This window comes from Leishmania panamensis (genome assembly GCF_000755165.1).
Source record: "Leishmania panamensis strain MHOM/PA/94/PSC-1 chromosome 35 sequence".
In the NCBI taxonomy this organism is placed as follows: Eukaryota; Euglenozoa; class Kinetoplastea; order Trypanosomatida; family Trypanosomatidae; genus Leishmania; species Leishmania panamensis.
In genome coordinates, this window is record NC_025882.1 from 2,351,504 (window position 1) to 2,373,475 (window position 21,972).

A 21,972-nucleotide genomic window follows, 5' to 3' on the forward strand; every position below is an offset into this window, starting at 1 on the left:
ATGGGCGATGGTAACGCGGACGTGCTAGGCGGAAGCTGATGATGTTATCTCAATAGCGTGACATGTAAATGTCTAGCACTGCATTTATTTTCCGTCAATATCACTATGCCTGATCAGGTTGGGATATGTTAATCGGAATACTTTTTCTCCCGCAGCGGAGGAGCGGCAACCTGTCATTGCATTGGCGGCAGTGGAAATAATTCAATTTCATGACTTATGTATGATGGCTTCATGGTTGTACCACACAACATGTGGGTAAACTGTCAGATTACGATCAGTCGTTTGTTACCGCGAGAGGCGCCCGGAGAGACGCTCTGGGGCTCAGTACCTTCAGCATCTACTTCGTTGTCAGCGTTGCCTGCGGCAGCTACGCTGGCGTCGGATCGTCAGTCGGCTAGTCATTCATACTGCCATAAATTTGCGGCGCTAGGCTTGAGATACGTTTCATAGTTCTGAACGTTGCGCTTTTTTTGCTGTTGGTGTGACAATCAGGCACGCTGTGATGTTCTTCTTGTTTGTTTTCATTTGCTCATATTCGTGTTAGCGCTTCCTGTTGGTGAGGGGTGCCTCTCCGCTTGTGGTTGGAGAAGCTCGTGGGTTGGTGAGACGCCCTTGTTTTTTGTTTTGCGTTCTGTGAATTTGGGAATGGATGAAGTACACAGAGGGGGGGTGGGGCAGAGTGGGACGCGGTGCGTGGTGATCGCCACGCAGCGATGTATCGAAGAGAAACTGAGGGGGACAAAGCGAGGAAGTTGAGAAGCAAAATGTTGCTGAGATTTCAAACGAAAAATACTGTTCGCAGGAGAAGTCGATGGTGCAGATGGAGATGGTTCGGAGAGAAGACACAGACAACCAATAAAGCTTCCTTACACCAGGACAAAAGCCTAAGCAGTCGAGTGATGAAGAAGGAAGCTGGTTTTTTTCCCTCTATCCTTGAATGGAAAAGCGGATGTGTAGGAGTAGTGGCTTGAACTACGTTGTCGACCCACTCTGCGGTGAGCTATCACACGCGTAAGGGCAAGGGGGAGGCGGAGAGACGCTGAAGAGGTTACGAAATACGCCAAAGAACAACCGTCATCGGCTTTATATGTGGTTCATTCCTGAGACGAGCTAGAGTACCATCCCTGTGTTCAACACGCAGGCGCACGCTTACGCGTGGTTTGAGTCAGTTGAAGGAGTTGTAGCAGAAAAATGTGTGATAAAAGTACCGCGGTGCTCGAGAACAGTTCACTGGCTGTGATGAGAAAGAAAACAGAAGAGAGTACGGTAAGCAGACGCGCACTCACGCGGTACTCCGAAAGAGGGAGTTCACTCTTCCTGTGCCGGGGGAGGGCAGTCCTTGCCTTGTGTAGTGGTGAGCGTGGCGTTGGCGTTCAATGCGGCCTTTCCACCCGCCCCTTTTTACGATCAGCGACTTCCCTTTCCAAGAATGAAACCACTACTCGATGAAGCAGGCGCTGCGGAGAGCTGCCGCGGCCCCGGCGATGTCCGATGGCCTGGTGCGGCAGCACCCGCCAATGATCCGAGCACCCTGAGAAGCCCATTCCGGCGCCAGCGCTGCCAAACTCAAAGTTGTGCCATCGGCCTTTGCAATGGGGTGCCACGTTTTAGTGGCTGGGTTGTAGGACTCCCCCGAGTTCGTGTACACAACAAGCGGCATCGTGGTGAGAGTGTGCAGATGGGCCAACACAGCAGAGGCCTCGGCCATAGGGATGCAGTTGACGCCTACAGCCACAACCTGCGGAGACATCTCAAGGAAGGGAATGATGTCAGCCCACGTGGTGCCGTCGCTGATTGCCTTCACCGGTGAGGTTCGAGAGGTCGTGAAGGACACCCACGCTCTGCAGTTTGGATGTTCCTCCTGCAGCAACGCCACAATAGCGTGCACTTCCGCAGCGGAGGCTTGGGTTTCAATAGCAAGCACGTCTACGCCGGCGCGGAGAAGCGCTGCAATACGAGCACGATGAAATTCTTTAAACTTTTCTGCACTTCGGACGTAGTCGCCACGGTATTCAGATCCGTCGGCAAGGTAGGCGCCATACGGACCGACCGAGCCGGCCACGAAAACCGGTTCAGCTTGAGGATTCTCTTTCACATGCCGCTCCCGCACGACCTGCGCAATGCGCACTGACTCTTCGATAACGGCCGCAGCGGCCTCCTCGGTAAGTAGGCGGTGCTCCATGAGGCTCTTTGGTGTGATCTGGTAGCTGGCTGTGATGAGGCACCGTGCACCTGCTTGCAGGTACGCCAGCTCCACATCCTGGATCTTCTGTGGTGACTTCAGCAGGACTTCACCGGACCAGAGGGGATCGAGAAGATTGCAGCCACGCGCCTCTAGCTCTGTCCCGAGGCCACCATCGAGCACGACGACGTGCTTCGGATCTGCTAAGTAGGCTTCCATGTTACCTACTACTGAAACTCGTGGGGTGTCATTAATACACGTCGCCACAACACGAAAATAATGAGTCTCCCTGTGAGCGCAATGTGTGTGTGTGTGCGCCAAAGGCGCGAGGTACGGCAATGATGGTGAAGGACAAAGCTGCCGTCGATCCAGGTTGGCAGCGGGGTATAAGAGAAGGAGAGGGAAGAGCGCTGTATAAAGCGCGTGGCGAGGCGGTAAAGCGGAAGGCGGTATTAAATAGAAGAGGTAGAGGTGGAACAAATGATAAGGATGACCCGATATAGCCCACTGTGGCTTCTATCGACGCGCTAGGGAGGTGTTCAAAGGCCAAACAGGAAAAGGATGTGTGCCCCCTCCCCCCGCCCCGCGCTCTTTGCCCCGTCTTTTACTCTACAAAATACGGAGCCGAGGCACCTTCAGAGCACCGAAGTGGGGGACCTCAGGCAACTGCGAGTCATTTCGAGATTGGAAATTTCAAACCCCCCAAAGCGAAGCAGAGAACGCCGACGGTAAGCAATGATTAAATGTCTTCTGCTACGGTCGCTGCTTCCCCTCTCTCGGTTCCTGTGTATCCCAGGCCCGCTCTGGTGAGCCAAGGACACTGGATAAGAGTGCTTGTGCGCGGCCACGCAGACACCACGACACTTTACGCAGGGCTGCCAACGCTTCACGAGGTTGAGGCAACCGCCTCCGTTTTCTGCCTTCTCGTACTCGAGCGCATTTCCTCTTCTCGGGACTGTTTCGGTGCTTTGGTAGAACTGCCACAAAAAGGAGGCTCACCAATACGCGCGCGCGCCTACGCGCACATGCAACTCGTGTGCATAGTCCCCTTCTCTGCCATTCTCCTCCCCACCACCACCACCACCCTACCGTGTGGCGTCACTGCCACCTTTTATCCCTTGCCCTTACAACGGTGTAATTCACCGCTCTCACGCATAGTGGCGGACATCACCAGAACGGGCACCAGCCTTGAAAGTGGACACACAAGTTCTCGTTGGAGGTGGCCTCCGAGATGAGCCGAGTCACCTGCGCCTGAACAGAAAGCCCGTCTTCGCCGCTCGCCATTGGTGCTGCTGACGCGTCGCTGCCCAAGCGAGCACTGGTCATCGGCTCCTCCCCTGCCCCCTCCTTCATGGCCACACCCACTCCACCTGCCGCGTGAGACAAGGCGTTGGCTTGAAGCTGCCACCCAGCAAACTCGCGGCCCTCGAGCTTTTCGCGAATGCGATTGACCACTTTCTTTGCTTCGCTGGTGTGGTTGACTGACATGTTGCTCAAAATATCTGATGACTGGCTGCTGGAAACAAGGGGAGGTGAAGCACGCACGCGGGAAGCGACCGAAGCCTGTGGGGCGTGTAAGGAGCGACCACACGGCACCGACAAGCGCGATGCCGGCGTGAGAGAGGGAAAGGCAGTGCGAGACTTGTGAAAGGACTCCCCGATAGCCGCGTAGGCGGCGCGCTGCGAGTAGTGGCTGAGTGGTGCCGGTGCGGCGATAGACGGCATGCTGCTGCTCGGCGCTGCCGACGCGACGACAGCAGATGCAACTGCCCCGTCCTCCGACTCATCGCGCCACCACGACACGAGGGGGTCGTGCACAAACGCCTCCAACAGCGCCAGAATACTGCTGCCCTCCTCACGCAGTACGCCCATCACCGTGATGCAACCATGGCGGAAAAGTCCGTCGATGCCGCCCATCTCCATCGCCTTGACCAGCATTCGAGTCAGTCGGAATGGCACCTTCTCTGGGAATGCGCTTCGGTTCTGCGCCACATCGAAGCAGTCGCCAAAGTCGATGTGCACGACGCGACCGCTGAAGGAGTGGATCATTAGGTTCGATGGATGACGGTCCCCGAGGCCCAGAATGTGACCAACCATGGACATGGTGGCAAGTGAACAGACATACGTGGTGCGGCGGTCCAACCACGACTCAGCGCTTGGCGCGCGCATCCAGAGCGAGTTGGCGAGGTCGGCGCCCTCTGTCTGCTCCAACGCGAACTCGAACGGCTCCACATGTTGGATCACCTGAAGCCGGTCCAGGTCAACGTTGAAGCTCAGCATCAAATTCACTTCGATCGAGAGGTATTCGGAGTGCACACGGTAGTCCTTGATGAGCTGATGCAGTGTGTCGCAGTTGTCGACCCACCCCACCAGCCCAGCGTTCTCGCTGAGAGGGGTGACAGAGAAGACCTGGATCATGCAGTCGCGGCGCTGGATAGCCGAGTGCTTCTCCAGCAGTGTGTTCACGAAAGCCAGCAGCTGCATAACGCGCTCGTCGAGCCGCAGGTCTTCGTGGCCTTTGAGGAGAAACTTGTACAAGACGCCGTCCGTGCCGGTCATATAGAGGCGACGCGGGTGCTGCTTGGAGTTCATCACCTTCAGCGTGCTTTGAAAGGAGGAGATGTGCGGGTACACGCCGGTATCGTTGTACTGCCCCGGCACCACCAGTGACAGGTCCTTGCCGCTCTGAATCAGACGCGGGCTCACGAGCTGAAGGGCGAGGGACGTCATGCCGTTGATCTGTTCATCCATCCGCTTCACCGCCGTCTTGAAGCGGTTCCACGCCTCCTCCATGTAGACGTTGTTTCCGGTCGACAAAGCCTTCTCGACGCACTCGCAGGCGCCGCTGAGCAAGTCGCCAAACTCGGTCACAAAGTGCGACTCGGCAAGTGTATCGGGGTGCGACAGATGCTCAAGCAGCGGCTGAAGCGCAAGAAGCACGCTGTGGGCGTTCTTGTCGCGCCCCCACTGAAACCATGCTCGCTCGAGCTCGTCAAACCAAAGTTCTGTCCAGAGCACAGCGCACCGCACGAGTTCCTGGCAGACAAGGGCAGCGTCCTTGACCATCATGCGGCCATTATTGTGCATCTCCTTGATGCGGCCAAGCAACCGCTGAGCCGCCTGCTTGCGCTCCATCTGCTCCACCGTATTGCTCTCTGCACTCCGCACGCTAGAGTTCAGCGTTACGTTGAGGCTGTACAAGAGCGCTTGCGGGTGCGCCTTGGCGACAATGGTGAGCAGCTGAAAGACGGACTCCGACACAACTGCGTCGCGTGAGTGCAGGCGGGCGATGATTTGCGGAATAACCTTGAGCCACACCGTCGGACTCACCTGGAGAATCTCCGCCTGCAGCGTCACGTTGTCCTGCACCTGCGGCAGCGCGGCATGAATGAACCACAAGGAGAGAAACCCTAGCATGTCCTCGAGCTCCTGAGAAAAAGACACGCTCCGAACGTAGCCGTCCATGGCAGCCACGATGTGTTCAACGTGCTCGTCGCGGCGCACATCGCTCGCCGCACCGCGGGAACGATGTGTGACAAGGTCGTGGTTGAAACGCGCCCATGTGTGCCAAATCCTACCGTTAGTGCTGTCAAGGCTGGTCGCCTTCTCGAGGTGGTGACGGATGTACTCGCGATAGTGCGCATCCATATTGTGCCGCTTCTTCTTCGCCACGGTGAAGAGCCAGCTCGCCAGTTTTGCATGACACATGGCCAGGCTCGCCTGACTGTCCCCGGTGTCCGGTAGCGAGGGGGCCGCCTGGTCCATCTTCTTCAGGTACGTCTCAAGTAGCTCGACCGCCCTTTCGCGCTCGTTAATGTCGTAGAAGTGCTGGCAGGTAGCGAGGGCAATGGGGGGTTGCGGCAGCCGCGGCTGTTCCAGCGCGGCCGCTATGCTCCGCTTGCCCAGAAGCTCGAACAGAATGTCGCGCGATGTGCGGTCGCGGCCGTGCACGCGCGAGAGCGACACAAACCGCAGCCACATCTCCAGCTCCTGCCCCAGTGGAATGACAAGCGTGTGGTTAGCAAGTGTACCGGGCCAGCCTTCATAGGCCATGGCAGCCAGTCGTTTCTCCCACAACTCCTGCCAGTGGTTGAGGCCCTGCGGATTGTCGGAGACAAACGCGAGCTCCTCCAGCTCACTCAGTTGCTGAATACCGACAAACAGACCGTAGGCGCGGTCGTAACTTTCCGCGACGAGTGCCGACAGCGTTGAGTCGAGTCGCTTGCGGCAATTTTGAATTAGCGGCACGGCGTCGTGGAACTGAAGCTTGTGAGTGGCGAGCACGGCACGGTAAAAGACGGCAGTCGTGCCAATATAGCCGTCATCGGTCATGTAGGCTGTGATCTTCTCCATGTCCTCCCAGCACCGCAGCAGCCACGCCGCGTGGGCACCGTATGGGGCCAGCTCAGAGGCCTCCTTACGCGTAATGTGAGGGTGGAATAGCTTCCATGACTCCAGTAGTCGACCATAGTCGCCGAGGTTGTCGAGAGAGCGCATGAAACCAACCATGTTACTGAACTTGTTCGGCTCCTCCTGCAGACCCTTCTCATACGCCCGCAGACTCTGCGACCACCACTGCAACTTCTCAAGGAGCTGCGCGTCCATCATGAGTGGTAACTCTGACGGGGGCTTGCCGGTCAGAAAAGAAAAGTTGCGCTGAATGTACTTCAGCATGCCCTCCGCGCTCTCGCGCAGTCCTAGCAGATTGCACAAGTAGATGCTCTTCTCACACCACTGTAGAAGCCTACTCCATTCCTCCGGCAGCAGTGGGTGGACCTGACCGCGCATCACGTTGCGCTCGTACTCGTACGTTGCCTCGTAGAACTGAATCTCGACGTAGTGCAGCGCCTTGGCGTATAAATTGCACCGCTCGCTGCTCTCCATCAGCGTCTTCAAATCAAACAGAAGCCCGGCGTACGTGCTGTGTGAGCCTTCTTTGGGGTTAAAGCGCATCTCCAGTCGCTCCATATACTCTGACAAGTTCAGCAGCTCCTGCAGCACTTCTGACGGCACGCGGTCGCTGCGAAGTACGTTGCCGAGAAGAGTGCGAACCAGATCCTTCGTCTTCGGCGCCATTTCAGCGTAGCATACAGCGAAGGCGGAGTGCAGCATATGCCTCGCAAAGGGCTCGTGCAGCTGAGCAAGGGCAAAGGCGAAGCCATGCGCGTTCGACGGACTCGACCGTAGCAGCTCCACTGCCAGCTGTTTCAGCCACATGTTCCACTCCTCCTCGGTCACTCGGTCGCGTGCGACAAGGACGCTGCGAAGCTGCGCAAAGTTATCCTCCAGCGCAGCCTTGCGCCGCTGAGTCAGCTCCTGAGTGCTGACGCGATACCGAGCGGCAGCCTCGGCCTCTTGCTCTTGAGTGCTCTCGGGTGCCGCCACGCGGCCGTTCGTGCGTAGGGTACTAAGGATAGACAACTTTACTTCCTGCCCGTCCTCGCCGTAGGCCTCCAGCAGTGGAAACACCAGAGGGGTGTACTTCTCGAAGTCGCTACCGAGGTTTCGGCTCACGTCGCGCACTGCATCCAGAGTAACAGCGACAAAGGTACGCACGTCCGCAGCCGCCGTGCCTCCACCAGCCGCCAGTTCGGCAACAGGGCGGCGATGAGCCGTATCCGCAGACCCTCGTGGTTGATGCACAAACAGCAGGGGATGCGACTCCATCTCCCTCAGCACCCGGCACAGACAGTGCATGCAGCGCGATGCGTGGAACACAAGGTGCGGCAGTCGACGAGCAAAGTGCCGAATGGCGTCCACAGCCGCCGCACGGCATGCCACAGGATAGGCAGGGTTACTTGCCACCTCGCAGGCACACGGCACAACGTTGTGGAGGTGGTCATCAAGCAAATGTCCCATATCGACGAGGAAGGCAAACACAGGCTCGCTGGAGTGCGCGGCGTCCGCCTGCACCGTCTGGAGGAGCGGCGGCAACACCAGCGAGAGCGACGGGCAGAACTCCTCACGCAGCGAGCGGCGCATCTCGCTCAGCAGACACAGTATCTCCACAAGTACGCCGCGCTCCGCAGCGGGAAGGAAGTCGACGCACGTGGTGATGAGCTCGCCCATGTACGGACGAATGTGCTGGCCGTATAGATACACAATGCGCGCCATTACCTTGAGCAAGTTCTCGCGTATCTTAGCCTGAAGAGTAATTCGCTGAAGAACAGTCTGTAGTATGTCGCGGTACATCGGGGTCAGACACCCGCTCGCTGCCTCCTTGAGTGACAGCGTGTTCGCAATCACCTGCACAGCGCACAAGCATTGGTCATCCGACAAGGATGGCAGCTGCAGGACGCCGAGTACGTTCTTCACAACGTTCTGCACAACCGCCTCTTCGCCGCGAGAGGAAGAATACTGCAATGCGGAAGGTGCAGCCGCGCCGCTGCTGCTCAGGCCCCCGTCCCGCAAGTCCCGCGTGATCTCCTTGGCACGAACCGGATCGATGGCGCCAATAATGCCCATCAGCTTCAGCACATCCAGTCGCACGGGCCACGTTTCTTTGAAGCCGCCGTGGAGAGCGGAGAGAAGAACGCTCAGCAACTCAGGATTCGTCTCGTACACGTCAACGTACTTTGTGGTGCGGATGATGTCTCCCAGAGTGCGAATGGCTTCGATCTTCTTCTGGATGCTGGACGAGTCAAGGATATGCCGAATAACACAGGGTCGGATGGCGGCAACCACCGCCACGTCGTTGCCCTCCGCGTAACGCGCGAGCTTCCCAACAAGCGACAAAAGTGCCGTGATCACCGGAACAGGCTTGTTCTCTTCCTGTAGCCGCATCACGCAGTCCTGCAGCAAAGACGAGATGTACGGGCGCGCCATCGCAGGGGCGGACTCCACCACCGCGCTCAGCACCACTGCCGCCTGCTCCTGCCGTTTCGGTGCGTGGAAAAGTTGAATGTCCATAATGCACTGAACCATCACACAACGTAGCATAGGGAGGATGCATGATGGGTTTCGACTGGAAAGGCGGCCCAGGAGACGAGTGGCGGCGATGCGGTTCTGATGATGGTCATGTAGGGCGGGGAACAGTGCCGTGCAGATGCTCTGCAAGGCCAGTGAGTAGTCAAACTCCGCGGTGAGGTGTTCCAGTGTGTGCAGACGGATATCACTCTCGGTGTCAGCAACAGCTGCACTTACAAGTTTCCGGATGACAGTGTTCACCAGTCCCACGTGTTCCCGTCCGCGATGAATCACGACGCCGACGTCAGTGCGCTCGCATGGCGACTGAGAGCAGCCGGAGAGGACCAGTTTGAAGCACAGATCGATCGCACTTCGGCGTACCTCCTCGTGTGGATCGGATACGTACCGAATAACGGCGTCACACAGGAACTGCAGCGTTGAATATCCAGTGAAGTCAAGGCTTCCGAGAGAGTTGAGGTTGTGCACAATCGTACTGTGATCCGTCTCGCTTGACGCACGGGCGTGTCGGGGTCGGTTGCGCATGCGTAGCAGCTGCGCCTTGGTCGCCTCCAGTACCTTGGACAAGCACGTCGACCGCAACTCTGGAAAGGCTGTGCAGATTTTCGCTACATCGCGCGCAAAGTGCTCCGTCACCGACCCAGCGAAGAGTGGCCCCAGCAGATGTCGCAGAAAGGGCCGCACCGCATTCGGCTCTACGCCAGCGAGCGTGGCGAAGCACGTCACAGCCTCAGGGCAGCGGCCACGGAGAGGGTGCGGTGTTAACGACGCCTCGATGTACTTCATCATAAAGTCCAGGAACGGTACGACGAGGCTAGGCAGCACCGTGAAGAGTCGCGCAAGTACCTGAAACACTATTGCCCGCTCATCTGTGCCTTCAGTCCCAACGAACACCGCCTCCGCGAGCGCGCGCACATGCTTCACCGAGATCTCCTTGAAGGTGATGCTATCGTACTGTGCCAGCAGCGGTAATGCGTTGAGCACCTCGGCGCGCACGTCGCCGTTGTGGGAGGTGCTCACAAGGTTGTCATTGACAAACGCCCAGAACTGCAGAATGTGTTTGCGCCCCCGATTGGAGAAGCCGACTTCTCGCCCTTCCGCCTCACGCAACGCCGTGGCGGAGAGCACGGCATTAAAGGCCAACAGGCATCCATGCAAAACTATGTCGCTGCCGTACAGGACGCTCCGCTCCGTGTCTTCGAGGAATCTGTTCTGCCAACGACTGTAGAACTTGGGGTCGGTTGAGCGATAGGAGATGGCTAGCGTGTGAAAGAGCGCATCACCGCCGCTCACTCGCACAAGTTTGTTAGCGTCAAGGATGGCACGGCGCAGGCACTCAAGAATGCTGTTTACATGCGGTGCAATCATCGACGGCACGCGGCGCACCAGCTGCTGAATGAAGATGCACCCCGACAACTTTGTTGCCTCGGGGAACAGATCCTCATCCGTGAGAGGAGTGTTCTTGCCCAGCCGTGAAAGGTCCACTAAAGGGGACCCGCCCGGTCGAGCCGTCGCTCCTCTGTCGTCGCCGCGCTGGTTCACGTCCTCGCGCAGAAATACCTCATCGTGCCCTCCGCGCATCAGCAGGGCTAACGAAAATTGTAAGCAGTTGTTGATGATGCCCTCCACTACACTGCTGCCATTGTTGAGCAGCAGCCCCCACACTTCCCCAGCCTCCAAGGCTGTCTTGTAGTCCCCCGTCTCCAGTACGCAGCGTACCAGCAGCTCCGAAAAGAGCTTCGTCATTTCATTCAGCTCCACGTACTCCACTGGTAGCAACGCCCGTAGCACCTGCACGCCCGCCATGTGCGTCTGCGGCCGCTCGAACAGGTGTCTCAGCTGCGCATTCAGCCAGTTTGGGAAAATGCGTGCGTTGGCCGTATAGGACTTGATGGAGTTGCGGTGAAACAACGCGTCCTTCTCTTCCTCGATCACGTACTCTAGCTTGAGGATAATGGAAGGCAGCGTCTGCGGCGCGGACGACTCTAGCTCTTGAAAAATGGGCCGCAGCTGACCAATCAGCGGATGCCGATTGCTGCTCGTACCACCGCTGCCATGGCTACTGCCTACGCCGCTATTGGACACCATTCCCTTGTCTCACTTGTTTCTCGTTTTCTCCGTTACAAAGAACGTGCCTGGAGGCCACCAGAGAGGGTCCCCTTCCGCAGCGTCAGTAACACAGTAAAGGTCTAAGGAGCAGCACACCAGCAGAGCGGAAGAACAGAATTGATTTTGCTGATGGAAGCGTCGCTGTCCTGCGTGGAACCAGAACTCACGCAAGTTGACCAGTCCTTCAATTGGCTGCGGTGCGCCTCGTGAAGAGAGCTGAAAATTAGGGGGACGCGTGGCAGAACAATAAAAGGGACGGCGAACAGTAGAAGGTGGAGGCGGCGGCGGCACCAACGACATCGAGCCCTACACGGTAGTAAGGCTACGAGTCAGTCCAGAGAAGCACGTGAGGCCGACAGGAGTTACAGACACGCCTACCGACTCCAGGGGAACGAGGTTGAGAGAGCAGGTGAAGAAGAAAAGGCAGGTAGAGAACCAATCTGTGTGCGTGTGTATGCGTACTGCCACAAGAGAGTGCAAGAAAGGAATCGAGAGGAAGAGAGAAAAGGAAAAACTGAAAGGGAAAAGGGGGGAGGAAAACGAGATAAGGCTGCAGATGCGAGACACCAAAACGCACACCGAATACGCTGAATGAAAAGAACGGCAACGACGGAGCGAAGAAGAAAACACCAGCGCGATCGCGGTGGTCGCAATTCGAGGTAAATGCGCAACGTGAGAGCGAGAGGAAGGGGAACAGCAGAGAAAAACGTTGATTCTGAGCAGTAGAGGAAGAATGGACTCTCACTCCCAGACTGGATATGAAGATGCCACTGCACAACACTGCGCCAATCATGAAGAGAGGCGCAAAGGGCTGTAGAAACAATAGACGAGAGAGACTGTAGAAGAGATGCACACGGGTGCACGAGAATCACCGCAAAGGTAACTTCGATATGAAAAACAACTATAGTGATGCGGTGTGCAACGTCGCTTCCTCGACGCTTTTTTTCCGGGTGAGTACGAGCGGGTGGCGATCAGCGGGTCTACAATCACGCGTGGAATGACGAAAGATGAAGCGTTATTTTCTCGTTTCCTTCCCAGTGAGCTCCGCGTTAGCAGCGTAAAGTTCGCTCGCAACCGCGGAGACTAGACTACTTTCCTTTCCTTTTGATTTGCTCTCTATCCCAGACGCACGAGACACGGAGAGGGTGAGAGCGAGATCTCTGTGAACAAGAACTGCGCGAGCGACTTGGAGAGCAGCGCAGGAGAGCAGACTGTTTCTTCTGCAGGACTGTTGGAGACGGCAAAGGAGAGACAAGGAAAAAGGGCGCAGAGCAACAAAGGAAAATGGGCAACGGCACATTCGAGTTGAGAAGAGAGCGCATCGGAGAGAGGAGTGACACTGAAGAGACAAGTGTGTTCCGCAAAATTGAAGAGATCTGCAGTCGCATAGGCATGCAAAGACAACAATCTACTTGGATAGAGTTCAGATAAGCGAATCAGACAAGCACTATCACCGCCTACCGTCTGGCACACACACATCCCCCTTTGCCCTCAAGGACACGCAGCGAATAGCCGACGCTGGTATTTCTCTGTGTTGTTGTTCTCTTTAGCAAGGCCGCGAAGTAGTGATGCCCAGCACCTCGCCATAGCGCTACAATTAAGGACCTACTCGTTGTGGGAAAGTCAAGAACCTGCCGCCTGCCCTCGCGTACGGCTGTGCGGACCCGTGGCGTCAGCGGAAATGGCCGGGGCTGGGGCTCTGCTGAAGAGGCCTGCGGCCATCACAGCATTTGCACCCGCTCACTACGCACCGTGTCTACGATTCAACGAAGATGCGCATCCACCTGCCGCTGTTCCGTTGCGGTGCTGCTGAACGCAATCTTGGACGTGGCCTGCGCCCTATGCCGGTGGGCTGCGCGACGCCAAACGGTGCGGGGTGGTCACGGCTCCTTGACGGAGCTGCGGTACAAGCCTGTGCCCCGGACGCGATGAAGTTTATCCTCACGAGCCGGTAGGGCATTTCGTCTCCTCGCTTTTCAGCATGCCGGTGCAGAAGGAGAAAAAAGCTCGGCGGTGACGTCCCCGTGCTTATACAGGAGCGCATGCGTAAAGGTGTGCTCCCCCCCTCTCCTCTCCTTTCCAAGGACTATGCTGCAGCCGTGGCGGCTTGGCTTTGCTGCGACAATCCTCCTAGAGGAAGACACTTCACGTCCGGCTGCAGAGTTAAGAGTGACCTGGTGGTACGGAGGGTTCTTCTTCAGATACCAAGCGGCGTCGCACCGCCCGATTTGGGGGACTCGAAAGCGCGGCACGACCAGACTGGAGCCGTTCAGCACGATCGGCTCAATGACAAGCACTTGCTATGCGCGAGCGATGAAAGGCACCCCTACGTGGCACAGCGCAGGTGGGGCCACGAAGATGTCACCGCAGCGCCGAGCAACCACTGCGCAACCCACTTCAATCACCACTTTGAGGAGGGGATGTGACCCGGTGCCGCTAGTGATGCCTGGAGCCAAACCATACTCTTTCCGCAGTGCCAACTCGAAACTGTACCTCGGCCTGATTGCAAAGTCGACCCGCAAACACCGTGCTTAGCAATAACGAAGAAGTGGAGACGCACAAGCCTCCGTGTGTCGCGTTGACCACGACCCCCACAGTCCGAAAGTGCACCAAGGGAGAGAAAACAGAGCCTCCATGCAGTCGCGTTCACCACATCTTCACCACATGCACAACTACAACGTATCCCACAAGGATAAGGCAAGGCTCATGACTTGACTGATAATTACTACCACCAGAAAAGCAGTCCCATCTAGTAGGGGTGCTTACTGGCCGTCTGAACGCCATAGCTGATGTCATTGAAAGTAGTCCTCCAGAAGGCACACACCGCGTCGCCGACCGCTGCCCTCCCTCGGATATGGTCATCACAGATCTCCAAAGAACGAGCCTTGAAGGATAGGTACAGTCCGGTAACGCCTTCACCCCCACAGACCCTCATTCATGTACACATGACCAGATTATCCATGCCCCGCGCGCGCGCCCTACGTGCACTGACAATGAGCCAAGGTGATCGCTGCCTCGCAGTACGAAAGAGCCAGTCAGCGCATTGGTGAAGATGTACCAACAGAAGCCACATCGGCATCCACCCTCCGCATCCCATCGAGACTCAGTCCCACGCCCCTCCAACCGTTCACGATGGGTGACCTCGAGATGGCACTCCCCGAAGTCCACTGCGGCTCCCCCCTCGCGCGTCGACGAAATTCACTGTGAGCGTGTCAAAACCCTCGCAATACACGGCAGGAGAGCGCTGCTGAATATCTACAACCAGAGCGTCGTCACCGGCCGTGCCCCTGATACATGGAAAAATAGGCTCACTACGTTCCTCCGGAAGTCTCACAAGCCCAATGATGATCCCGCGTCCTACCGCCCAGTGGCGCTGACCAGAAACCTGAAGAAGTTACTCGAACGAATAATGTTGCGACAACTACGCGACCATGTGGAGGGCAAGCTCCCGCCACAGAAACCTGGCTTCCACCCCCGCCTTCTCGGCGTGGACCTACAGCCAATGCGCGGGGTAGGCCGACACGCTGCAGAGGTTATCGAAGCAGCGGCAGTCCAACTTGCCAAGCTGAGGGTAGTTTGCTCGCACAAATGTAGTCCGCCGCAGGATCTTCTCCGTTCTTTCCACATGGCACCGAATGAACCAAAGCTACGTCGTCACCGCGTGGTGGGACAGCGCCAGCGCAAACTGCAAGAAGGCCCTTGAGCACTTTCAAACTGAAGAAACCGTAGCCATAGAGGACACCCCAACATAGACAGCATAAGGCTGCTAACAGAGGGCGATCTCCTGTCCCTCGGCTCCATAGTGCCGCTGCGCCGCGCCCCCTTGTATTCCCCCGCAGCCATACGAGAAAGTTACTGTACGCGTTAGACACGAGATGCGTGCGCCCAGTAACACAGTAAGGTCGAGACACTCGGCAGCTAGCATACGAATACGCAGACATCCACCTCTTCTGAACTCTGCACGCACACACACACACACACACACGCACCTCATGCGAAGTGGTCGTGTGTACTTCAATGCACTACATCTTGGCGGACTGCGAGAGGACTTTCCTTTCGCGTAAAAACGAGCGGGGTGCATTCAACAACTATCGCGTCTTGCAAAGCTCTCTTGCTCGCTGTAGGCAAGTGGTGCGATACAGAGAGGCATCAAGTCAGATGCAGTGGCGATCCCTTATGACAGTCATACACTCATAGGTGCAAGGATAGAAAGCTGCGACCCCTTTGACTGCAGCTGCCACGCTGAGTGTGACCCGAGGGAGCTGGGACGTGACCTACTGTGAGGACCACCTGACCAGCTGAGGCACAGGAGAACAAGCGTGGCTGGTGTTGCGGACTCGGTCTCCCTCCTCACAGCATTCAGCAGGAGCCCTACAACGGTGAAAGGCGACGTATTGCGACATGTCGGGCACAAATGCTGGCACTATCAGCCCGTCGCGTGCACCTCTCATCAGTTTGGCCTGAAACACAGCGACAAAGATGACAAGCCTGCAAAGTCGGCAATGTCAGAGGAGTTGGTCTTGACTGCATAGATTACGAACCTGGTCATCGGTCTCAGACCTCAGGCTGACATCTCGTGGTACTCATATGACAGACGCCACCGCCACTGCCCTCGAGCAGGACCCTGAGCACGGGACCGCGTGGATCGACGCATGCAATCCACCCAGGTCCGCCTGGAGCAGATTGCGCGGCACGCATCCAAAGAGGAGAGGGGGGAGAAACGAGAGGGAAAGTCCGTTAGATGCATGGCCCGATTCGACGGCAGGGCGGTTCGTCCCCGATGTCGAGGATTTCGCCGTGGTGCCGCAGAAGCAGAGGAGTTGTGGTGGTGGGAGGGGGGGGGTATTACGTGGGGGGACTAGTCCGTGGAAGAAAAAAAAAAACTTTGAAGAAACAAAATAATACAGGAGCGATTCTTTCAGGGAAGGGCGCCAGGCCTACACTGTCGCCCCGCCTTGATGCTGATTTGGTTTCGGTTTCTCAGCCTGCTCGCTCGTCTCCTTATTCTCTTTTTTTTTTGTTTGCTTCCACAGCAGTGCTGAAGGGGGAATACCCTAATTGCCTTCTGAGGAACTGTGAAACCCCAGCGCACTGATGGGCCTTAGGGAGGCCAGAGCGAAGAAAGCTAAGCAACATCACAGTGCATGCACAGGAGCAGCGTGAGACGTGATGCAGACGGATGGCACCTGAATCAGAGAACAGAAACTGAAAACCGCTTCCAAATCGACTCGCTCCTCCGCTTCTCCATTAACGTGTTCGCTAGTACACGAAGGTTGCTGAAGAATGACGCAAAACCCCAATCTGGGTGAGTTTGAATACCTCAACCTGCACTGGAGAGAAGAAAGGACTTCGGCAGAAGATGAGGGAAAAGCACTCACCGCACTGTTGCACAAAGAAACGCCATCATACAGGCCAGTGCATACGAGAGAGAAAGAAATATCGATAACGGGGCAGAGCCAGAATGGGGCACAGGGGAGGAAAAGCAAGCGCAGTGATAGAGAGGGAGAAAAAAGAGTAAGTGGCAGCTGAAGTGAGGAATAGGCAGCACCGCGCTCCGGGTACTTGCGGAAGAGCCCAAGTCAGACTATCGTCATTCACCAACCTTCGCAAAGGCACCTAGCGAGACAGCGCTGTGTGCGTGTGAGTGGGTGTGGGTACACATGTGAAGTGCTGCGCCTGAGCGTGCACTGATCGTGGAGGGTGAGACACACGGCGAGAAAACAAGTCAAGGAAGCGGAAAGAGGAGTGAGTACAGCCGTTCACGCCATCCACGCACATGCATGGGTGAATGGGTGCAAGAAGGAGCAGACAAGACGCCCAGAATGGGGAAAAAAGGGGGTTGAGAAGGGAATGAGCGTCAGACGGGGGGGGGGGGGGGGGCGGAGATGTGTACTTACAAGCATTCAGTGAATATCCCTGAAGTGGTCATATAAAAGCACAGCGGGGGGCGACCATGTTTTCCATGGCCCCCTCGGTGGGCTCCTCTTCTCTACTCCGGTAAAAGTGGCCCAGCTGTATTTTTTGCACTGGCGAGAAAGGAGAGGGTGACGCTGCGAAAGCGCCTCACCACACTGCCATCTTTTGTGTGTGTGTGTTGTATTCATTATGAGACATCGCAGACAGCGGAGACGAGCTGCAGTGCACGGCAGCAACCCAACAGCTGCACACACACACACATACCGGAATGCTTCAGTTATCCTTAAGCGTTACGCTTTTTTTTGTGTCTTTCGAATGAGTGATGGACAGCTCTGCCGCTGAGCTCTTCGAAGTAAGCATATCGCGCTTACCATTCAGCACGCAGGTTTCTCATTTTCCATATTGCTCAGGAGAGAGTGAGAAACGATCGTGATGATTCTCGTCGCTGTCTCCCGCCCTCACTTGACGCTCGGTGCACATCACAGAAGAACAACAGAAAGCGGGCCTACCAGTGGATTCACGCGAGAGCCACAAAGGTGGAAAAAAGCGCGCCGCCAGCTTTGAGGCAACAACACCTTTTGCACCAACAAAACAAGACGTGAATCAGGCACAAAAAAAAGCTCACTGAGGTACACACGGAGAGAGAGGGAGAGAGACACAGTTACGCCAACAACACACACACAGGCACATCCAAACAAAGAGAGGAGCAAAGAAAAGAAAGTGACGCATGGAACAGAGAAAGAGAGAGAGATGGAGACGTGGTTGAATCACAACCGCAAGAAATAAGCCAAGAGGAAAGGGACGCAGGTACAACAACACAGAGAACATAGAGAGTGAAGTTCACAGACGCATATCGACCAACGCGTTCAGCAACGTTAGCGTTCAAGCTTATTTAAAGTCAGAACTTACTGTACTCTTTTGTTTGCATGTGGGGTGGTTTCGCTCTTCAGAGGCTGTTGATGGCGTTCATGTGTGTGAATGCAAAACAGTTGTTTGTGGGGTTCGCTGCTTCAGCCACACACACACGTCATACAGGAGCGGAAGAAAGACTTCATTGAATGCGACAGAGGGGAGAGGAAGAAGCGAAAATTATGACTCACATATGAGCTGCAAGCAAGATCGATGAGACGAGAAAGAAAGGAATATCATGAAGTCAGAACCCTTGAGGGAGGAAAGACACACACACGCATACACACACCACGTCGACACGACAGTCATACAGAGCCTTTGAAGTGCGCACAATACACGTCAGTGTTGTCATTCCTTTGCCCTTCCTCTTCCCTGCCGCACCCACTTCCAGCGTTCCAACTGCTGCATCAACAAGCAGAGGCCTTTTCCTTTTCTCCAACGTGTCCATTCCCTGCCACCCGACACACGAACTCAAATGACACTCCACCCCCGACCGGCCACACGTCACATCGCGTGGTGCCAAGCAGCCCTAGACACGCGCGTTACAGCAATGCGCCCACCCAGTCCCCGACGCACGGCCCTCTGCCCCAAACTCTACCCACTCCTTGCTCAGCAGGTTGCCTCACAGCAGCACCCATCGTGCCAGTCGTCACCTGGTGCAACCCACCGCGATGGCTCAGGCTCGCTACACTAGTAGGCAGCGAGTGCCAGGTGAGACACATTCGAGCCACGTGGACACTCGGCCCATCAAGTGGATGGCACAGACGGGGTCACTCTCGCAGGTCGCTACGACGCCACGCCATCCACGACCTGACCGTCGACATCAGCAGCGATACGTCGCTCTGACATCCCTGCGTTGCGTGCACCTGACCCTGTGAACAGCAGCGGTGGTCCGGCATTGGCAGAGACCGGGGGGGGGCTGCCTGGCTGTCTGCTCCCAGACTGAGGGCACCGGGCCCTGAGATACCACGCTGGGGTGCTCACTATTATCAGGAAGCAAGCAGACGGAAGAAAAGCGCAAGGAGAATCACGAGTCCATGTTCGTGATGTCTTCCATCACTCCAGCTTCCTCCCTGCTTTCGCTGCCGTGCAACCCTCAGCCTTTGGTATGCATCATGTTGCTGAGGCTCACAGGCACTGTGCAACGGTCACCCTTGGCTCCCCTCCTCCTTGCGACTCCTCTTCTGTTTCACTTGCAATACGTTGTGTGCATCCCGTCCAGCCCTCCCCTCCCACCCCGAAGCCTTCTCCTTCCGGTCCTCTCCAGCAAACGCCTTGGTCACCTCACACGCCCCCTTTCCGCTCCTCGCTGAATCACGCGCGCACCGATGCCTGTGACGCGCAGGATCAACAAAATGAGAGGGGATACATAGCAGGAGAAGCGCGTGGAAACACACCACGGAACGCTTAGAGAAAAAAAGCAGCACAGTAGAACTCTGAGTTGGCTAACTATACAAGAAGGAGCGTCAGCCACCATACACACACAGCTGAAATAAACACGAATTGCCCTCAGTTTTCCTTCTCCTCTTTTTTCGAGTGGTAGTGAAGAATTTCCCACTTTTTGCGGCTTTTTTTTTTCGCCATTATTGCCTGCGAGAGGGGGAGGTTTTGTGATATGAAGGGGGAGGTGGCCATGTCAGGAGGTGCTTTCTGTGGGCTTTCTTTGATTAGAAAAGTACGTGGCAACATTCATCCGCCTACCACGAACTCTCTGCTTGCTACACTCCTTCGTTCTCCCCTCCTCTCTCCCTCCTTCAGGTACGTTCATGGACCTCGAAAGCTCTGAGCTACTGCATCTCTCCCCTCCCCCCCCCCCCCATACACACACACCGATCCCTGCCGCTCTGGCCACAGCGCGTTGTTGTGTTTGCTTGTCTTTGATCTCTGTGATACTTTGTCACCCTCTACGTATGCCATCAATTTCAGAGATTAGAGCCGAGCCATCTACGGTTGGCAGTGTATCGTCGCAGTAGCACGCGGAGTGAGCGTGTCCGTGTAGTGCACCTGTGCTCTCGTACAGGACCGAGATGAAGACAGAGGCGAGAGGTGAGAGAAGGTGCTGGCGTTCAGTGAGGCGGAGGAGAAAGTACACAAATAAAATTCAAACCATACACATGGACACGAAGAAAGGAAGCGCAGCTTGAGACTGTGATAGACATTGAGAGCAGACACGTGGAGATGAGTAGGCACAGGCATACATGCAGCCTATCTTGTGATAGAGTCGCTGAGAGGAGACTCTTTCACAAGCAGATCTGTGCTCATGCATGCTCACGGGTGGAATACAGACACGTTCTAGGTGAGGGGACAGGCCAACAACAAAGCCATTATTTAGGTCAAGCGAGTGTGGAGAAAAGGGGAGAGGGGACGGAAAAACATGATGATAGAAGTTGCTCAACTAGAATGACACTTGCGTTGGGGGAGGGCAAAGCAGCAGTGATGAAAGATAATGCATCTTCAATGTCATTGCATGGAACGGGCGGACACAACAAGAGAGAGAGAGAGACGAGCATAAACGTGAGAGTAGAACAGCGTATGAATTGAAGGGGAAGGGATGGCAACAGAAGCACATGCACACACCACCTCACGAAAACGAAGACGAGGGGGAGATGAGAGGTGCATCGAGTATAAGGCGCCACCGAGCGCTGCTTTCGGGTCACAAACCACTCCGTTGGTGCCATGAGGTAACACTTTGGTACCCCTCTATGGCAGCTCTGCCGACCACCCACGTTCGCATCACGTAATAAGTGCAAGAAAAAGCTCCACGACATCGTGAGGTGAAGTACAGGTAGAGGGAAAGGGAAAAAAGGGAGTGAGAACAACGCTGTCTTTGCGTGTAGTTACCACTGTTGCTGCCTTTCTTTCTTGGTGAGCGCGAGCGTATAGGTGCGTGGGTACGGCTGCATCGCTAGAGGGCACGGAATAGTCGCCCCTCCCACAGCTCTGCGTGGCGGAGGTGGAAAGTGGTCGCGCAAAGTCATCACCCATCCTCATCGCTACTGCCGCCACCCTCGCTACCGTCCCTTTGGTTGCCCAGCACGCACACAGCGCGCTTCAGTGCGTCTTTGCCGGGGAACTTGCTCGTGGGCTCAGTCACCAGCACAGGAACCGGCGACACAACATACCGTGTGTCCTTCCACACAAGCCACATACCAACGATGCCAGACACAAAGCCGCACAAGTACTCGAGGGTCTTGACCGGGTGGTAGCTCGGTATCCACTTGAAGTACACGTACATATCGCACAGAGACCGCACAATCAGCGCGTTCGACACTCTCATGTTCAGGCTGGCGTGCAAGCGCTGCTGCGGGGTTGCGGCGTCACGCAGCGCCTGTTGCAGCGCAGAGCGATGAGTGAGCTCCATCATCAGAGAGCATGACAGAGAGAGGGACTTGAAAAAGCGGTAGAAAAATGAAAACAACTCGCGGCTCCAGTTGTGGAAGGCGACCTTTTGTAGGTAGTTGAGATCGCCGCTCAGCTGCTCTGGGACTCGAAAGAAGAAGGAGAGACAGGTGAACACCCAGTGCCAGAACTCCATTCGATCCTTCATGGCGAACATCTTCAGTCCTTGCCTGAGCGTCATTGCCGGGCGGCCAAAGTTGCAAAGCATTCGGCACTCAACCATACGGTCAGCTATATGAAAGTATTTTTTCTTATCCTGCGCGTCACTGCTGTGAAGCATACACAGACGCGCAATGTTGAGCGCTGTCTTCAACATCATGTCTACGCCTATCCCCTTCTTCTGGTAGTCGCTGAGGGCAACGAGAAAAGGGACGAGCGTGACGGAGCTGTCATTGTCGGCGAACGGCGCGCTCATTCGCGCTAGACAAGCGAAACGAGAGAGCGGCAAAGGCGCACGCACACACACACACGTCGCGAGAGAGATGCAACTGATGAGTGAGTGATCGATTGCGCTGATTAGTGGGTGGTTGCCG

At 56.1% G+C, this 21,972-nt stretch overlaps 3 protein-coding genes across 3 annotated transcripts, besides 2 other annotated features; all 3 read right to left on the reverse strand.

The window, feature by feature from the left end:
* Window positions 1-1,438: 1,438 nt before the first annotated feature.
* Window positions 1,439-2,401, reverse strand: LPMP_356450 (homocysteine S-methyltransferase, putative; the record flags this gene model as incomplete). The annotated part of the gene is made up of 1 exon (XM_010705271.1): window positions 1,439-2,401. The coding sequence occupies one exon, from the start codon at window positions 2,399-2,401 to the stop codon at window positions 1,439-1,441; it is 963 nt and encodes a 320-aa protein (XP_010703573.1).
* A 948-nt stretch (window positions 2,402-3,349) lies between these two features.
* On the reverse strand, window positions 3,350-11,194 carry LPMP_356460 (target of rapamycin (TOR) kinase 1, putative; the record flags this gene model as incomplete). The annotated part of the gene is made up of 1 exon (XM_010705272.1): window positions 3,350-11,194. One exon carries the CDS (start codon window positions 11,192-11,194, stop codon window positions 3,350-3,352), a length of 7,845 nt encoding a protein of 2,614 aa, XP_010703574.1.
* Window positions 11,195-12,815: 1,621 nt separating this feature from the next.
* Window positions 12,816-16,046: a repeat region.
* Window positions 16,047-18,465: 2,419 nt separating this feature from the next.
* Window positions 18,466-19,019: a repeat region.
* Window positions 19,020-21,017: 1,998 nt separating this feature from the next.
* Window positions 21,018-21,854, reverse strand: LPMP_356470 (hypothetical protein; the record flags this gene model as incomplete). Its single annotated transcript, XM_010705273.1, has 1 exon — window positions 21,018-21,854. One exon carries the CDS (start codon window positions 21,852-21,854, stop codon window positions 21,018-21,020), a length of 837 nt encoding a protein of 278 aa, XP_010703575.1.
* Between the last annotated feature and the right edge of the window lie 118 nt (window positions 21,855-21,972).